Raw genomic sequence first — 19,346 nt, 5'->3', positions numbered from 1 at the left:
GATGGAAGCCACTTCCTACCTGGAATTTGCTTCATTGCTTCAGAGTGCTCTTGACCTCAGACTGGGGCGATGGCTCATATTTCAGCAGGACAATGACCCAAATCACACCGCCAAAATATCAATGGAGTGGCTTCACAAAAACTCAGTGAATGTCCTTGAGTGGCCCAGCCAGAGCCCAGACCTAAATCCTATTGAACATCTCTGGAGGGATCTTAAAATGTCTGACACCGTTGCTTCCCATTCAACCTGATAGAGCTTGAGAGGTACTGCAAAGAGGAATGGGCAAAAAATCCCAAAGACAGGTGTGCCAAGCTTGTGGCATCACATTCAAAAAGACTTGAGGCTGTAATTGCTGCCAAAGGTGCATCAACGAAAGTATTGAGCAAAGGCTGTGAATACTTATGTACATGTGATTTTCGAGACTTTTTATTTTAAATAAATTTTCCATAATTTCAAAAACTCTATTTTCACTTTGCCATTATGGGGTATTGTGTGTAGAATTTTGCGGAATAAAATGAATTTAATCCATTTTGGAATAAGGCTGTAACATAAAAAAATGGGGAAAAAGTGAAGCGCTATGAATACTTTCCGGATACACTGTATATTTAATATATATAAAACATACATTAAAATAGAATTAAAATTGAAGTTTTTATAAGAATAATTAAAGCGTGCATTTAATAACTGGGCTTTTTATGAATCTGAATTGAATTACATATTTTTAAATAGATTACAGCAATCCACAATTTCTCAAGATAAATAAGGGAAAAAATACAAACCTCTTTTATTTCACTTTAAGAATATCTGACCCTTTGCTGTCTTCATAATATTTACATTTAAAGCTGCTCTTTAACATTTTTGGGCTGTTGATTTATGACTATTCATAATTTTATATTATTACTATACTATATATATTTATTGTGGGGGACATTTTTTTTTCATTGTGATAGGACAGTAGGACAGTATCTAGACAGGAAGCAAAGTTAGAGAGAGATTATACAAAAATTACAGATTTGAAACATATTTTACAATGGAACTTACCAAACATCCAATAAAACTGTGCCAGACTAAGCATGCTTGTTGTGTGTGCGTGCATGTGATGGTATGTTTTATCAGCTGTAAATTCATGAAGAGCTTAAGAAAATGTCCAATGATGTCAAAACATAGCTGACTTCAAACATAGATCTGATGCAAGGAATATCTAGCATCTGCACTGGACTTTAACAGGCGAGGTAGCTCAAGAAAAAACAAGTACGCTAGAGCCTTTTTTAGAGTCACATCTTGTGATATCATGTCCTGCCTTTGGTTTGTTCTGATGTCTTTTTGATCTGTCGCATTTATATTTCAGTCCAAAGACCACACAAAGGTTCATTTGAAAGCAGGGCCATACCCATGTTTTCGAACTGGCTCTCTTGTTTCAACACAGGCTTATTGGAAATACATTCCTCAGTCTACATTTTTACATTTGACGGCAGTTTCTAGTTAAAATGAACACTAGTAGGCTGTATGACACCAACAACTTTAGTTGTTTTCCACACTAATGATATTTACAGGCACATATAATAGACCAATAAAGGAATATTTTCATGCAGTTCTTTTTACAACACTAAATACACCGTAACGATGTCCATAACTTGTAATTGAATATGTTTGCTTCACCTTTCTATATTCATATAAACAACATTTCTGGCATGGTCAGTTTGCTCGATAGGCCACTTGAGATGCAGAGTGCTTGGGTTTAAATCCGGTGAAGCACAGTTCCACAAGAGGGATAAAAGCAATGTAAAATCAAAGTAAATTTACATCGGTGCAGTGCACTTTTCTCTTACATTGGGAACAATAGCTGGGTCTAGGCAAGGGTTTATCTCAGTGATTTGCTGCTTAAGGTTATTTGTATGACAAGACCTGCCTTCTCGTGGACATGTACAATAAGGACATGTATGCGAAACGTACAACAAAACGTACCCCTTATGTATAATGTATTTTAGATTTGCAAAAATGTACACAGCGCTCTCTAGTGGATTTGTCATCTGAAACTTGCAGCAAAACATACCCGGAGCAATGTATTTTGTTTAGCAAAACGTAAGCTGAAGCACATATTTTCAATGAGCCTGGGTTGGCTTTGATAGCACTGTTTGGGGCCGAACAGGCTTTTCTGTTCAGCGAATACGAGGCACACCACACTGCCTTTTTTGTTGACAAGAAAAAAAGAAGTGCGGTGCGTAGGGCTGCACGATTCTGGCTAAAATGAGATTCAGTTTATTTTGCTTAAAATCAACATCATGATTTTCTCATATTCTGTAGATGTAAAATAAAGATTAATATGAGTAGGCTTTTATTATTATTATTATTATTATTATTATTATTATTTTCAAACATATAGTAAAACAACAATAATTATATTAGGCCTATGTGTAGGTCTACTGTTGGTTAAAATGCTACATTTTGTAGACAAGTAAAGTGATGACATCAGAATATAATTATTCATAATTCTAAAGTCTTAAAGTGAGTTATTATGTTTGAGACATATGCTTGTCATTTGTCATTATCAGACCATTTTTTCCACTGGTAAAATGAAACTTTTGTCATTATCAGATTGCCTCTTGCATTATATTCAACATTAAATATAGTAGTTATACTGACACTGTTTAACATTTATTTTTATTCACAACACGGTGTGCGCTATGAATGAAAATACATATCAAATGCGCACTTGTGATTTCGCGGCCGCGAATACGTCTTTACATTAAGACAGATATGACATTTTGGGGTGAATTATACCTTATACATACAGTATGTGACACTTTTAACAGCATTTAGAGGTGTCCATGATGCTGAGCAACGTATATAGAACATACGTGATGTGAAAACTTGTGTGAAAACTTGTGTGAAAACTTGTGTGACTGGCTTGTGGGACCGTTGCTGTTGATATTGTTATAATTGTAATATTTTATAATATTGTGATATTCACGATTTGTGAAGTCATATAACTCAAAACGGCGGCCACTAGTCTCTCCTCCATCTTTAAAAGTCTCCATAGTTGTCTTGACAACACAAACACTGCTGTCACCGCAACATAAACCCCACCTCTGCTTTGATGCGATTGGAGAATAAAAAAGGTGCAACTGATGTAACATGTTTTTTATGCTCACAGTTTTTTTTTTTTTCAAAACCAGGCAGTGAAAACACAAAGGTGCAGGGAGCATAAACAGCGCAAAAAACGTTTGCGGCTTTTGGTAAACCATTTTAAAAAGGTGATTCTCTATGCAAAAACATGTTTGGTGTGATCAAGGCCTTATTGTTTAAATTAACTGAAGTATAAATGCTGAAAGAGGGCATCACGGTAGCACGATCGCCTCACAGCAAGAAGGTAGCTGGTTCGAGCCCTGGCTGGGTTAGTTGGCATTTCTGTGTGGAGTTTGCATGTTCGCCCCGTCTTCGTGTGGGTTTCCACAGTCTAAAGACATGTGGTATAGGTGAATTGGGTAAGCTAAATTGGCAGTAGTATATGTGTGGCAATGAGTGTTTCCCAGTGTTGGGTTGTGGCTGGAAGGGCATCCGCTGCGTAAAACATCTGCTGGATAAGTTGGCGGTTCATTCACTGTGGCAACCCCAGATTAATAAAGGGACTAAGCAAAAAAAAATTTAATGAATGAAAAAATGCAGTAGGTTTGTAGCTGCGTCAAATAACCAATGGCCAATACAGAAATGCCCTGGAAACTTTCAAAAGCATCTTTATTTTGTGAGAAGAAAATTTAACACTTCAACTTTAATTCAAACTAATCAGAATGAATCAAACATTTCAGACGTACATTTTTAGCAAGAAAAAATCCTGATAAATGCAAGTCTGCGACAGACAAGGCGACTCTATTCTTTCGCTTCCTCCCCCTCCTCTTTTTCTGCAGATAGATTATTTAAAACCTCCATAAAAGACATAGCTGAGACTTAAATCACTTTCATATCTCTCTAAACGAGAGACGAACGCCTCGCATGTCAATGACCAATTCAATTCCACACGCCATTTTCCTCTGCTAATTAACACAGTAGCGTGTTCATTTAGAGACACAATGCAGAGCAGTGGGCCGGGGCACGCTGGGCGGCCGCACGCCGTCTGCTGCTGACATCGGCCTTTAATAGGGCTTTAGCATATTAAACAGCTCAATCATCCTTCATACGCACGCACACATACGCACACATCCAGACTACAAGGATGCACTGGTCTTCTCTGTGAGATATGAGAGAAATAAGAAAGTATGGGAGAGCAACTGTGTGAGAAAGTCCACATTAGTCACTTTCCTCTTGTCACTACTTTAAGTGTCTTTAGATGTGTGAAGGCAGGAATGCTGTGAATGAAGAAAACTGTGGTGATAGAGAGATAATTTAATCATGAACACTGTCAACACTAAACTTTTAACACAATCTGATTGTCGAAACCAAAGAGGGATAAATGAGAAAAGCAGACTATTATGAGATTTTGCATATGTGACTCTGTACCACAAAACCAGTGTAAATACAGAAAAAAGGCAAAAATATACACTTTCCATTGATGTATGGTTTGTTACGATTGGATAAGATTTGGCCAAGTTACTACTAATTGAAATCTGGGATCTTCAACAAAATAAAAATTAAATAAATAAAAAATACTGAGAAAATAGTCTTTAAATTGTATGTTCTTAGGTGGCACAGTGGCTCAGTGGTTAGCATAACTGCCAACATTTGTCTCTGAAAATCCGGGAGATTGGGGGGTTCGGGTATCTGAATAACATTGTTGAGAACCGGGTTAGTAACTGTATTGTGGTGTTTGTAACTTTACTGTGGACTGGGTTTCGGGCGACCGATGCGATCGGATACTATACCAAAGTTGGTGACCTGGGGGTGTTACAGACTGTACCAAAAATTTGAGGACCAGGGGGAAAAGGGGTGGGGGGTGAAATTACAGGAGTTTTCCAGGAGAAATAACAAAACGGGAGGGTGGCGTGCAGGAGATGGGTCTGAAATACAGGAGACGCCCGGGAAAAACGGGAGTGCTGGCAGGTATGATTAGCACTGTCACCTCACAGCAAAAAGGTTGCTGGTTCGAGTCCTGGCTGGACCAGTTGACATTTTTCTGTGAGGAGTTTGCATGTTTTCCCCATGTTGGCGTGGGTTTCCTTTGGGCACTCTGGTTTCCCCCACAGTCCAAAGACATGCACTATAGGTGAATTGGATAAACTAAATTGGCGGTAGTGTATGAGTGTGAGAATGTGAGACTGCATAGGTGTTTCCTAGTACTGTGTTGCAGCTGCAAGGGCACCCGCTGCATGAAACATATGCTGGAATAGTTGGCGGTTCATTCCGTTCCTAAATATGTTGTTAGCTATGTTTATTGGTATTACTAATCAAAAATGTAAGTTTTTATATATTTACAGCTGAAAATTTACAATATATCTTATATGAAAAATTATCTTTACTTATAATATTTTAATTATTTTTGACATAAAAGTAAAAAAAAACTTAATTTTGACCCGTACAATGTATTTTTGCCTATTGCTAAATATATACCCGTGCTACATTGTTTTTGTGGTCCAGGGCCACATATTATCAATTCTAGATGATTTATTGCTGGTGTATCCTTTGTATGGCCAATCACACTTGGTTAAAAAATGACCACATTTAACCACATTTAATCATGCTTCTGAATGTTGATTTTAAAGGATTAAACTACTTTTGAAGCCACTGTAAATCAAGGTACCTCTATGTTTTTGCAAATATGTACTCATCTCAATCCCATAATTCACCACAGCTCAACACTTACAATGAGCAGACATACAGAATCAGTTGTGCTAGGGTGTGGATGGAATGCATCTACTGTATAAACTGTATGAAGGAGCTTTTTACATTTTCAGCAGTTATACAGATCTTCTATGAAATGAGAAATTAAATAAACAACTGACTTTTAATGTCTATTTAATGTCTATTTTTTTAATGTCTATTTTTGTAAAGACAGCTCTACACTCACCGGCCACTTTATTAGGTTATTTATACTTACTGGTAACGGGTTGGACCCTCTTTTGCCTTCAGAACTGCCTTAATCCTTTGTGGCATAGATTCAACAAGGTACTGGAAATTTTCCTCAGAGGTTTTGACATGATATTGACATAACTGCAGCACACAGTTGCTGCAGATTTGTCGGCTGCACATTCATGATGCGAATTTCCCGTTCCACCACATCCCAAAGGTGCTCTGTTGGATTGAGTTCTGGTGACTGTGTAGGCCATTTGAGTACAGTAAACTCATTATCATGTTCAAGAAACCAGTGTGAGATATCTCATGCTTTATGACATGGCGTGTTATCCTGCTGGAAGTAGCCATCTGAAGATGCAGTCATAAAGGGATGGACATGGTCAGCAACAATACTCAGGTAGGCTGTGGCATTGATACAATGCTCAATTGGTACTAATGGGCCCAAAAGTGTGCCAAGAAAATAATCCCCACATCATTATACCACCACCACCAGCCTAAATTGTTTATACAAGGCAGGATGGATTCATGCTTTCATGTTGTTGACGCCAAATTCTCATGAGACCTCATCAGACCAGGCAACGTTTTTTCAATCTTCTATTGTTCAATTTTGGTGAGCCTGTGCGAATTGTAGCCTCAGTTTCCTGTTCTTAGCTGACAGGAGTGGCACCCGGTGTGGTCTTCTGCTGCTGTAGCCCATCCGCATCAAGGTTGGACGTGTTGCGCATTCAGAGATGCTCTTCTGCATACCTCGGTTGTAACAAGTGGTTATTTGAGTTACTGTTGCCTTTCTATCAGCTCCAACCAGTCTGGCCATTCTCCTCTGACCTCTGGCATCAACAAGGCATTTGAGGCTACAGAACTGCAGCTCACTGGATATTTTCTATTTTTCTGACCATTCTCTGTAAATCCTGGAAATGGTTGTGCGTGAAAATCCCAGTAGATCAGCAGTTTCTGAAATACTCAGACCCGCCCGTCTGGCACTAACAACCATGCCATGTTCAAAGTCACTTAAATCACCTTTCGTCCCCATTCTGATGCTCGGTTTAAACTGCAGCAGATCGTCTTGACCATATCTTCATGCCTAAATGCATTGAGTTGCTGCCATGTGATTGGCTGATTGGAAATTTATGTTAATGAGCAGTAGGACAGGTGTACCTAATAAAGTGGCCGGTGAGTGTACGATGTAATATAATAATGTACTGCCTTTTAAAGCCTATATTTATATATGTTTTTTAATTGACTGACAGCACTAATAAACTTTACAGGACAATAATCCACTAGAGACAGGAATGTTATTAATAGTTTTTAATTAATGAAAATTTAATTAGTTTTAAAATATCACAATTAAGCAAAGACGGGGTGAATTTTAAGAGAATTCACATCTTAGATCATTATGTTTTCTGTAGAATATAATTTATTTAACCTCCTCAGTATCACTTTCCATCCTATTAGTCTTTTACATTTTCTATTTAAATAACAAAAGCTATAAATTACACATCACCATACAGGAAGTGTAAAGAAAACAACAGAAAAAAATAATCTGTAAGTGTAAGTATATCAGCAAAAGACTTCGAGTTGACACCCTCATCTAAACTAACACTCAATTAATCACTGAGTGGCAACAAAACAAGCGTATCTTTTTTTTCTTTTCTTTTTTGTGTCTGAAATGACTGAATTCACAAGCTACCGTGTAACATGAATAACCCTACGCATCTACCATTAAATAGATGAATCTCAGAAAAGCCTCTGCTTATCGTTCATCAAGGCCTCTGACATTCACACTTTTGAATCTATAGTGAGCACATTTCATAGATAAGTTTATTTATGCTTTCCAAGGCCACGAATACACCTTGAACATTCTTTTTGAAGGATTAAAGGGGATCAAATGAAATAAACAAAAAGAAAAGCAGCGTTTATTTGTTGTAAGGATATAACTTAATCTATTTGGCTAATTCGTTTGCATCACAGGATATTGTGATAGGTCTGATTATTTGATCCTCTCAAAATTGACAGTGACGTTGTTAGCTATTAGCAAGGAAAGCCAGTATCTGATGATTTTTTTCACTATTTTATACAGACTTATATGCAAAATTATTTTAAGAGTAGAGGCTAAAAAAGTACTTTAATTTGTATTTTTGGTTTACAATACAAATCTTATAAGAACCAATTGTTTGGTAATCTCATCTACTAATTGTTGGTTTCTCATCTACTAAAGGAGAGAAAATCTTACTTTACAAACTGTATTTTACATAAATAAATCCATAATACATAAATAATCTAAACATTAGAATATTTATTCAATAAAATACCAGAATTTTGTATAAATTAATAAATATTTACACACATTTACATACACTGTAAAAATTGCACAACACACAATCAATTTGTATTGGAACAACATGAATTAAGTTAACTGTTTAGTTTTTACAATTTGAAGTGTATTAAACATTTAAGAATTAAGTTGTCCCAAAAAGACTCAAGAATTGTGTTGTTTTAGCTCATTTTAAATAAGTAGTTTGAACAAACAGCAAAACGTCATATAGTTTGAGTGTATAATTGAATAATGGGGTCAAAAATCTGAGCAGATTTCTTTGCACACAGATTTCTTGTAGGCCTAGCAATACTAGCAATATTGTGGACCACTTCAAATGTCCTTGCATTTCTGTTTCGACATGTTTCATCTGGACACACACAGCTAAACCTACACACACACAAGCAAGACAATAAAACAGACACTCAGAAGTCACTCTGTGATTGATGGTGGCTCATGAGAAAGCATAATAAGAAACATGTGCACATAGTAGTTTAACTGTCCATTTCTAATTCACAAATGTCCATCACAATTGTGATTTATTGTGTGCAGTGTGTGTGATTGACTCGGTGACACCACATTCAGACAGATAAACAACACCTCATTCAGACAAGTCGACAGAAATCTGCTCCACCTGACTGAGAGACAGACAGACAGACAAAGAGAGACGAGGACTATTGGAAACATGGAGTGTTGTCATTTCGCAATACATCAGAGTCCAAATTATGCACATCTAACTAACCGCGCCACTGTGCGCTCACGGCTGATTTCCCGCCAGAATCCCATCACGGCGCGAGCATTTATTACGCGCTCGTGCAGCAGCGGCTCTGCCCGCGCGCCCGACTGGAGATACAGCGCTACATGATTGCGGTCTGTAACCTCCAATCTCAACTCTCCTTCCCCTGACGCGAGCCAGGAAAATGCTATCATAGCACTGAAAATCAATCTGCGTCCTGCACGACCAGTATGAATGAAATATCCGGACGAGAAACAGATTGGAAAAACGTTTGAGCGGGAAAATATGGGCTATAAATAAAAATAAGGACAAGAGGGGAGACGCGGGGTGTTCTTGTACTTAATAAGTAGTTTTATTTAAAAGAGCTGTCTGCTCTCAATCCTGCATGGGTCATTATTATTACACACCTCTCATGGTTTGAACTTTCAAAGCGAAAGCCAATAATTAAAACACGAATGCATCCATCCGCATGATTGGGAGTGACAATTACATCACACATTTATGCAATTTACGCATTTTCTGATCAAATAGAAATATGACCTACCATATACACCGCTGATCATGTTGCTTGACATCAGCAAGGTGAGACAGAAAGGAGTGGAAGGTTCACTTCAATGTTTTCCACAGCGAGAACGACTTTTTCAGTAAGTTGAAGGACAAACACCGCATACAAACAGTGTTTTGGGCGGACAGACTGCAGAAAAGGAAAAAGAAAGAAATTAATATGATAGAGAAGCAAAATGTTTATCAATTGTCATGGTTGAGTCATTTTTATGTGTAACTTCACGAGCCTCTAAATAGGTTGTTAAACATCATATAACGTTGCTATTTTATAAACATTTTATAATAGCTTGTTTTATATAATTAAACATTTATGCAAACATTGTTTTCAAAGTGCATTCAGAAAAGTCATTTAGCCTATAAATGTAAAATATTAATTTTCTTTATTCATATTTTAAACCAGACTGTGCCTAATGAATGTTAAAAATAGCTTTTTTCTAATTACTTAATAAATAAGGATTAGATACCCTACATTAATTATGATTATAAGCATTTATTTATTATCTAAATATTTGAAACATCACCTATATAAGCAGCATATAAGAGATATTTATAACTGAAGTCAGAGCTGATGTTTATTTGTGCTGATATGAGCATGCCTCTCTGTCACACAACACACGTCCGGATCAATGCTGCCTTATTGCAGAACTCCACTCCAATAATAAAACTTCTCGCCTAGTGCTCAAACTACGGTCATTTTTATTCAATTCTACCCCCACCGAACAAAAACGCGCGGTTATATTTTGTTGTTCAGGCCTGTGTCCGAATGTCCGAGCGCGCTGTCCGTGCGGTGGCATGGCCCCTCTCTCTCTCCCCGATAAAACGGACAGCTGGTGGACACAAACAAAGTGAAAGATTTACCTGTTCGGCACCGGAGAAAAGCGACAGCGACCAGCCGTGCTGCTGGGAGCGGGGGACGGGGGTTTACTCCGAGTCGGTGATGTTCTGGAAGGCTTCCAAGTCAGGGCTGGAGAGACTGACCACCATAGATATACTGACCACATCTACTGCCATGTTGGAATTCCAGAACCTCACGCCAGCTGCCGAAAAGAAAGCGGAGAAGCTTCTTCTCCTACTGCGCATGCGCTCAGTCGGTTTCTCTCGCTCTCTCCATCTCTCTCGCTCAAGCACACGGAGGAGAGCATTTTAAATAATGTGAAAGCCAGGTGACTTAATCCTAATTTCACATAAATATAGTTTATATCATCTATTTGTTGGAAGTAGACAATATTCGTCGATGTCGTAGTGTGACAACAAACCCTACAGGATGTATAGGGTCATTGAAAACAACTGAGGAAATATGTTGATGTCACAATGTGAAGGGTCACGAAATGGTCAGGTAATGGTGATTGTACTCTTAACATTGAACTCTATTACTTTGAAGCAGTTAAATTAGATAAACATTAAATGGAATATGTATAAATAAAAATATCCAGTATTATATTTGTGGCATTATCACAATATTGACATGGTTTAACATGTAATAACAAACAACAACAAAAAACACTTTACATTATTGTGTAGTTTACAGTATGTTCAAAGAAGACAAATGATTCAAACTAATTCAATTGCAAAAGCATCATAAAGTAGGCTACATAGGTGACACCTTATAATAAGGTCTCATTAGTTAAGGCGTTAACTATCTTGAACAGTGAGAAATGTTAACAAACACTGGTTTGGATTTTAATAATGCATTGTAAATGCTGAAATTAACAATAACTATGATTAATAAATGTACAAATATTGTTCATCTTTAATTTAGGTCAGAAAATGCATTAACTAATGAAACCTTATTGTAAAGTGTGACCCTGAAGCTATACGAGTTATTAAATTTGAAATTAGAAATTAACATTGGCCATAGTTTTCATTGTCTGTTCAGTCGAATTAATGTTGACAAAATGAGCCTTATTGTAAAGCATTAACAAACACACAAATAAAGAATCAAACTAATTTCAATGAATATCTCAGCCATGTGAGACCAGATCTTCTATGTCTTCTAAGTCTTCTATGGAGTCAATCTAGGGCCATATATGCTTGCAAAATAAAAGAAAACTTTGCAAACAAACAATAAATTATTGAGCAAAAAAAAAAAAATCAATAAGTAAATGCAAATCTCTAAAAAATTGCAAAACGAAAATTAATTTTTGAGAAATAAAAAGGAATTTTGCTAACAAAAATAAAGAATTGCAAAGGGAAAATTAAGTTTTGAGAAATAAAAATTAAATTTGCAAATAAAAAAAAAGAACTGCAAATAAAATTCAAGCAGTGATTGTTTTTGCACTACTTGATTTTTATTTGCAGTTCTTTTTTGTTGGCAAAATTAATTTTTATTTCTTAGAAAAATAAATAGTAAATGCTGAAATGAACATGATTAATAAATGCTGTACAATATTGTTCATTCTTAATTTATGTCAGAAAATGCATTAACTAATGGAACTTTATTGTAAAGTGTGTAATATGAGTTATTAAATATGAAATAAGAAGTTAACATCACCCGCAGTTTTCATTGTCTGTTTAGTTGCATTAATATTAACAAAATGAGCCTTCTTGTAAAATGAAGAATCAAACTGATTTCAATGAATATTTCGGTCATGTCAGAGACCAGATAAATCTGGAAATGCTTTGTTTGAAAATAAATAGTTTATTATCTTCAAGCAAGTTGTGCTGTGATGAACACTGCTGTAAATCTGAATATTCATTAAAAAGCAATCACTGTATATAAAAAGAATATATAATGTGCATGATAATTCATATTAAGACACCCGGACAAATTCAGCATGCATACAGTGTGCGAAAAAAATAAAAAAAGTCAAGCCCCCATTCACCAACCTCAACATCATCTCATTCTAATCCACATTTCTTATGTTTGCTAATTACAGAGCCACTCATGTCCCTGTCGCCGATTATCATTTCGCATAAAAGGCACAAGTTTAGCATAAATTACGAATATTTCTGCATATTAGCCAGTGAAGCTGTGACATGTTAATGACCCTGGTGTCAAATGGCAGAGAAAATGAAAGAGAGATAATCTGACAGAATGAGAAATAGAAAGAATAAACACCCAAAGAGACTGAGAAAAGAAAGAGCACCTTGACATTTAGAATTGTTTTAATTACTTTTCATCACAAAAAAAAGTGGCCTGTTTTCATTGCTAATATGTAGACGCATCTGAAAGCAAAGCAAAGATTTGAATATGTTGTATATTCTTTAAGGGGAGACAATTTTTTTTTTCATTTTATTTAATATATAATTTTTGCAACTGTTCATTTGGAGTTTAAGTGCAAAGAAAACTTCCAAAAATACACATTTAGCTGTTTTTTATTGCACTTTATGAGTGTGTGTCTGTAGAATTCAAATACAATACATGTCTATATTCTGAAGCTTTTTACTGAGGGGTTTTTCCAGATTATATACAACATTAATCAGGGTATCTTCCATCCATATATCCGTTTTCAAACAAAAAAAGGAAAACAAAGAAAACAACCAGTTTTTTGGTTTTTCTTTTGCTCACAAAAAACAAACAAACAAGATTTTGGCTCAATTTTCGTTTTTTGGTTCAGGGCAGGAAGACGGAAAACGACTTTAAAATGTATTATACATAGGCGGTGCTGAAACACCCATTTTATTCTGATTGGTCCCACCCAAATCTGAGCTTGTGATGTTGCCCTCAAAATAATAGTCCTCTGTGAATCAGCACCCAGGCTTTTAATTATTATTATTTATTTATGTATATAAACTAAGTTTACATATTCTTTTATTTAATCAGTTAGCAAGCTTACATTCATTGCATATGCATAAATTAAATAAAAACGTAATTTAACAGTATTATTACACATTTGTCATTAACATAAGGTCATAGTTTGCTATTAATCGTCTTGCTGCTGTGCACCTGATGCTGAGCAAAAGATTCTGGTTTCCATTTCCGAGCAGCACCTAGTTTACATGATTGTTTTAGAGGTACTGTAGGCCCCAAAAAAAATAATAATAATTAAATAATAATAATAACAATAATAGGTGAATAATAATAATAGTAATAATAATTAATATTGTTTACTTAGTGTTTTTGTATTGTTTAGTTTTTTTAATAGTTGTTAGCAGGACCAGAATACGAACACATTGGGCCCTAGAGCTATAACAAAGGCTACCATTTGTTTTTATTTTATTTCTATCCATTTTAATCATATATATATATATATATATATATATATATATATATATATATATATATATATATATATATATATATATATATATATATATTATTTTGAGGGTGGTGTCACAAACTCAGATTTGGTTGGCCCATCAGTGGAAAGAGGGTGTTGAGCTCCGCTTATATGTGTATAACGTTTTTCTACCCTATACGCAAAAATCGAGCCAAAATCTTGATTTTTCCGTTTTTTTGTAAGCAAAAGAAAAACAAAAAAACTGCCATTTTCTTAGTTTCCCTTTTTTGTTTAAAAAACGGATATGGACTGAAGTGATAAACAGAGATACTCAAAACTAAGTGTGATGAAGTTGAGGTTTTGGAAAATATGCTGTGATTCATTTGCCTGCTTTTATTGTCCATTTGTGGACTAAATCTAGTGCGTGTCTGTGTGTGTGTTTGTGTTTAAGGGCAGGGAGGAGAGGCCATGCGCACTGCATTGTGGGGGTTAGAATGTGGTGACATCAGAGGAAATGTCAGAGATTGTGGGAGGCAGAGTTAAAGAGAAACTCAGCTCCCTGCCTGAAAGCCTGACTGACATTTTTGGACAGTCGGAAAGGTCAGGCATACCTTCAGATGAAGACTATTACTCCTTATACAATACACTCAGGTGGGTAAAACACTGTCATCTTTTTACCAAATTTACTTGAGATTTATGTGTGTAGTTCACAGATATACCATACACATGAAAATTAATAATATTTCTAAAATTAATAAAATATTCCATAATTAATAAACTCCAAAGTTGTGCTTGTTGACATTAGGTTAGGTGTCATTAACTAACAATAACAAAGATGAATAAATACGTTAATTAAATATATATATATATATATATATATATATATATATATATATATATATATATATATATATATATATATATATATATATATATCTCCCGTTCAACCACATCCCAAAGGTGCTCCATTGGATTGAGATCTGGTGACTTTGGAGGCCATTAGAGTACAGTGAATTCATTGTCATGTTCAAAAAACCAGTCTGAGATGATTAGCGCTTTATGACATGGCGTGTTATTCTGCTGGAAGTAGCCATCAGAAGATGGGTACACTGTGGTCATAAAGGGATGGACATGGTCAGCAACAATACTCAGGTAGGCTGTGGCGTTGACACGATGCTCAATTGGTACTAATGGACTCAAAGAGTACCCAAAAAAATATCCCCCACATCATTTCACCACCAACACCAGCCTGAACTGTTGATACAAGGCAGGATGGATCCAGGCTTTCACGTTGTTGATGCCAAATTCTGATTCTACCATCCGAATGTTGCAGCAGAAATCAAGACTCAACAGACCAGGCAATGTTTTTCCAATCTTTTATTTTCCAATTTTGGTGAGCCTCTGTGAATTGTAGCCTGAGTGGCACCCAGTATGGTCTGACAGAACTGCCCTAACTGGATATTTTACATTTTTGGACCCTAGAAACGGTTGTGCATGAAAATCTTAGTAGATCATCGGTTTCTGAAATACTAAGGCTAGCCCGTCTGGCACCAACAGCCATGCCACGTTCAAAGTCACTTAAATCATCTTTCTTCCCCATTCTGATGCTCAGTTCGAACTGCAGCAGATTGTCTTGACAATGTCTACATGGCTAAATGAATTGAGTTGCTGCCATGTGATTGGCTGATTTGAAATTTGCATTAACAAGCAGTTTGACAGGTTTACCTAATAAAGTAGCTGGTGAGTGTGTGTGTGTGAGATATATATATATATATATATATATATATATATATATATATATATATATATATATATATATATATATATATATATAATATACAGTATTATATTAATATTTATATTATATTAATATACGATTAATATACAGTATTATACAGCTATATATTGTTCATTTCAATTTAGATCCTATTTGAAATAAGAATAATATCATAGATCTGAAAAAAACAAAATATGTTAATATAAAATATTGAAATACTGGCAGAAGGTTCATGCATGCAGCAGGGAAGTTTGTCCACAGTATTTCATATTGTATTATTCCTGTAGAAAGTCTTTTTTTCTGTTAGTTTGGCTGGAAAAAAAATATTGAAAATTATTATTAATTGTCCCCTTCTGATTAGTTACAGAACAATCACTGCTGTCCAATAACAATGATCTTGTCTAGTGAGAACTTGCCTAGTTAACCTAATTATGCCTTTAATTAAACTTTAATCTGAATGTTAGTATCAAAATAACGTGTAAAATATTATACACCATCATCTTGAAAAAAATGATTAGAAATTGGTTATTAAAATTGTTATGTTTAAAAATGTGTTCTCTCCATTACCAGCACTTGGGGAATATTTAATAAAAACAAAACAAATTTCACAGGAGGGATAATCATTTTGTTATGTATAAATTATCAGGCATATTTATATATAAAAGACTACAGGCCAAAACTCATACTTTTAGTCTGCTTTGTCATTGAACCCCTTGACCCATCAGAGTCTAATAGATTTGGCTGGATTCTTTAAGAGCAGATATGAGTCTGACAGCTTCATCTGAGGTCTGTTCCATCTGAGACAGACTTTATGTAAATAAGTTTGGCTGTGATTGTTAATTAGGGCTCAGGGTGATCAGTATTCATGAGTGTGTGTGTGTGTGTGTGCGGCGCGGGGGTTGAGGGAGCTGATCTGCCTTCACTGACCAGTAGGAAGTGTTCGCGCCACAAACTTGCTGGAATACTGATGAGCGAGGTGAGAAAGGCACGAGTCCACCGGGACAAGCAGACGCTTCCTCCATCTTACGCTCCACCAGTGGACTTCACACAAGGTGCATATTTAAACACACATCAGCTGTGTGTGTGTGTGTCTGAGGATTATGGAGAATAACTCAACAGGAAAATGCATCAAAACATGACACACAGTAAAGGAGAATTAGGAAATATTACTAAAAAAAAAAAGGTCAGGGTGACGCTACAGCATGCCTATGTAAAGAATATTCGTAAATATTGCGAATTAAAAATGTACACACTTATTTAACCCTCAGAAACAGACAGGTGCCCTTTTTTATATCAACAGCAAACACAAGCCAATTGAAATCCCCAAAAAAAGTGATCAGAATTAAATTGGAATTTTGAGTTTATTTTGAGTGGACACACACAGCTTATAGTCAGCATACAATGGGGCATTTTTTTTTTTGCAAATTATTGCAAATTACATCTAATTTAGGGTGCTTTCACATCTGTGGTTCGGTTCATTTGGTTTAGACTAATGGCAACAAATTTTCTTTTTTTTAGAATAATAGTAATTTTCTGCTGTTTTTGGGTCCTTTTCACACCACACTGATTGCTTTGGTCCGAACCAGTTGAAAAGAACCAAAAACAGTCATGTGACAAAACCACATCACTCATTGGCCAGGTGTTATTGAACATATTTCCTAAACTGCTTTTTGATTGGTCAGAATTAATGTGCGGGAAAATGCCAATGGAACTCCTGCAAGTAAACAAACCGGTAGACACAAAATGTCGCTTTTTACTATGGAGGGACGACTGTGCTGGGTGATTGTATCCCTGGTCATAGTATACTATATAGTTTACATCATTTTAGACAAACTATACATTTCAAGAATGAAGCATGGCTGTGGCTGGAAATCAATGTTTTAATGCATTGCAAACGGCACTTCAGAGAGAGGCGTGAATTAATTTAGCTAAACTGCGACATGGTCATCTTCCAGAAATATTACCAACGATCCTACAGGTAATGTGTTTCCCCCTCCCTCTCTCTGTTTAAAATTGTTGGTAAAGCGCTGTCAACAATTATTTTTCCTCCACATTCCATAATGCAAAGTTCATCGGACTATGGCAGCTGAATTAGTCCAGAAAGGCACAGAATTTTTTGCGGTTGCGTATTTTGTAGTTCAGATTATGTTCTCACTACAAACTAATTGCTCCAGGGTTTGTTTGAAAGCGTAACAAGACCATCTCTTCAAGGAGGTCTTGGTACGCTTTTGGTGCGAACTTGAGTGTGATTGCTACATTCACACCTGCCCAAACGAACCGTACCAAAAGGGACAACAAACAAACTCTAGTGTGATTCAACTAAACTAAATAAGGCAGGTGTAAAAACACCCTTAAATGGTTTCTGAAATGAGAAAAAATATAGGGCGGTCCATGATTTCATCCAACCCAAGCTCATTCTGGTTATGTACCCCTATATAAATTTCTGGAGAGAGCAGAATATGTCCCAGGAGCTACATTTTTTGTTTTCACGAATCAACCAGAGGCTGCTGTGTATACGCTTTTCTTGGATCTCAAATTTCTTTCGCCATTCGTGCCTGCTGTTCTCACGTAAATCCACCAGAGGCCACTGTCGACTGACTGTCTACTGACTAAATGACTGACTGACTGACCAATCGATCCACCCACCCACTTCCCTAAACCCAAACACAGTGTTTTAAAAAGCACCGAACTGGTAACAGTAGAAAAGCCATCCATACGGAGGTAAGTGGTCAGTTGGTAAGTGAGAAAAGGAACGGCATCATTCCGCCCTGTAGTGTTCATTTTAAAGACGAAATGCAGCCATACGTACTTCTAGGTACATAATTCGTGATCTCCAGAAACATATATAGGGCTATGTTTTCAGAATGGGCATATGTTGATTTCTTCCTGTGGGAATTAATTGGATTGTTATTATCATTGCTAACTTTGAATGCTAGTTTGTACTCAGTTGTGGAGGATTACAAATCACCATCGGCACCCTCAGATGCAGAATGTTTTCAGAAACCCAATGTGGATGAGAATGAGGAGCTAAGTTTTACAAATGAAATCATATCATATTGAAACACTGCCTCCAGTGAAGTAAGGTCATTAAAAAAAACTAATTGGTGTTTTATTGACTGAAAGCATCTATTTTTAACTTACAAATGATAAGACAACAATAAGTAGAAAATGTGTGGGCATAATAAAAGATTTATTGATGAAACATTATGATCAGTTAAATTAAATGAGCAAGAACAGCAAGAAGGTCACTGGTTCAAGTCCCGGCTGAGTCAGTTGGCATGTCTGTGTGGAGTTTGCATGTTCTCCCCATGTTCGCGTGGGTTTCCTCCGGGTGCTCTGGTTTCCCCCACAGTCCAAAGACATGCACTATAGGTTAATTTAATAAACTAAATTGCCCGTTTTGTATGTGTGTGAATGAGTGTGTATGGATGTTTCCCAGTACTGGGTTGCAGCTGGAAGGGCATCCGCTGTGTAAAACATATGCTGGATAATGCTGGCGGTTCATTCCGCTATGGTGACCCCTGATGAATAAAGGGGCTAAGCTGAAGGGAAATGAATTAATTAATTAGTTAAATGATATACAAATGTATTAAACGGAATAACAAGAGATGCAAATCAAAAGTTTGATAGTAATAGCTTTATGAAAGGCAGTTACAGTGAATGAAACATTTATATGGATGAAACACTTACTTTTGCATAGTGAAAAGGCAAATTTTTAATGTTTATTGTGTTAACACAATTAAAAATAGACTGAAATGTTTGAAAAAAGTGCACTTTTGATGATTTGTTGTGCTA

The 19,346-nt window shown here is 36.1% G+C and overlaps 1 protein-coding gene across 1 annotated transcript in view; it reads right to left on the bottom strand.

Moving 5' to 3' along the window:
* The window catches only part of LOC130230040 (fidgetin), a 30,638-nt gene extending 20,027 nt beyond the window's left edge, over positions 1-10,611 (bottom strand). Inside the window, exons 1-2 of the mRNA XM_056458983.1 lie at positions 10,473-10,611; positions 9,595-9,744 (exon numbers count right to left, since the gene is read on the bottom strand). Coding sequence (XP_056314958.1) covers positions 9,595-9,625 — 31 coding nt within the window. The 5' untranslated portion in view covers positions 9,626-9,744; positions 10,473-10,611. The remainder of the gene's footprint in view (positions 1-9,594; positions 9,745-10,472) is intronic.
* Positions 10,612-19,346: the final 8,735 nt, after the last annotated feature.

This window comes from Danio aesculapii, chromosome 6, assembly GCF_903798145.1.
Source record: "Danio aesculapii chromosome 6, fDanAes4.1, whole genome shotgun sequence".
In the NCBI taxonomy this organism is placed as follows: domain Eukaryota; kingdom Metazoa; phylum Chordata; class Actinopteri; order Cypriniformes; family Danionidae; genus Danio; species Danio aesculapii.
Note: the sequence above shows the minus strand (reverse complement) of the source record. Positions and strands in the feature narration are given on the sequence as shown.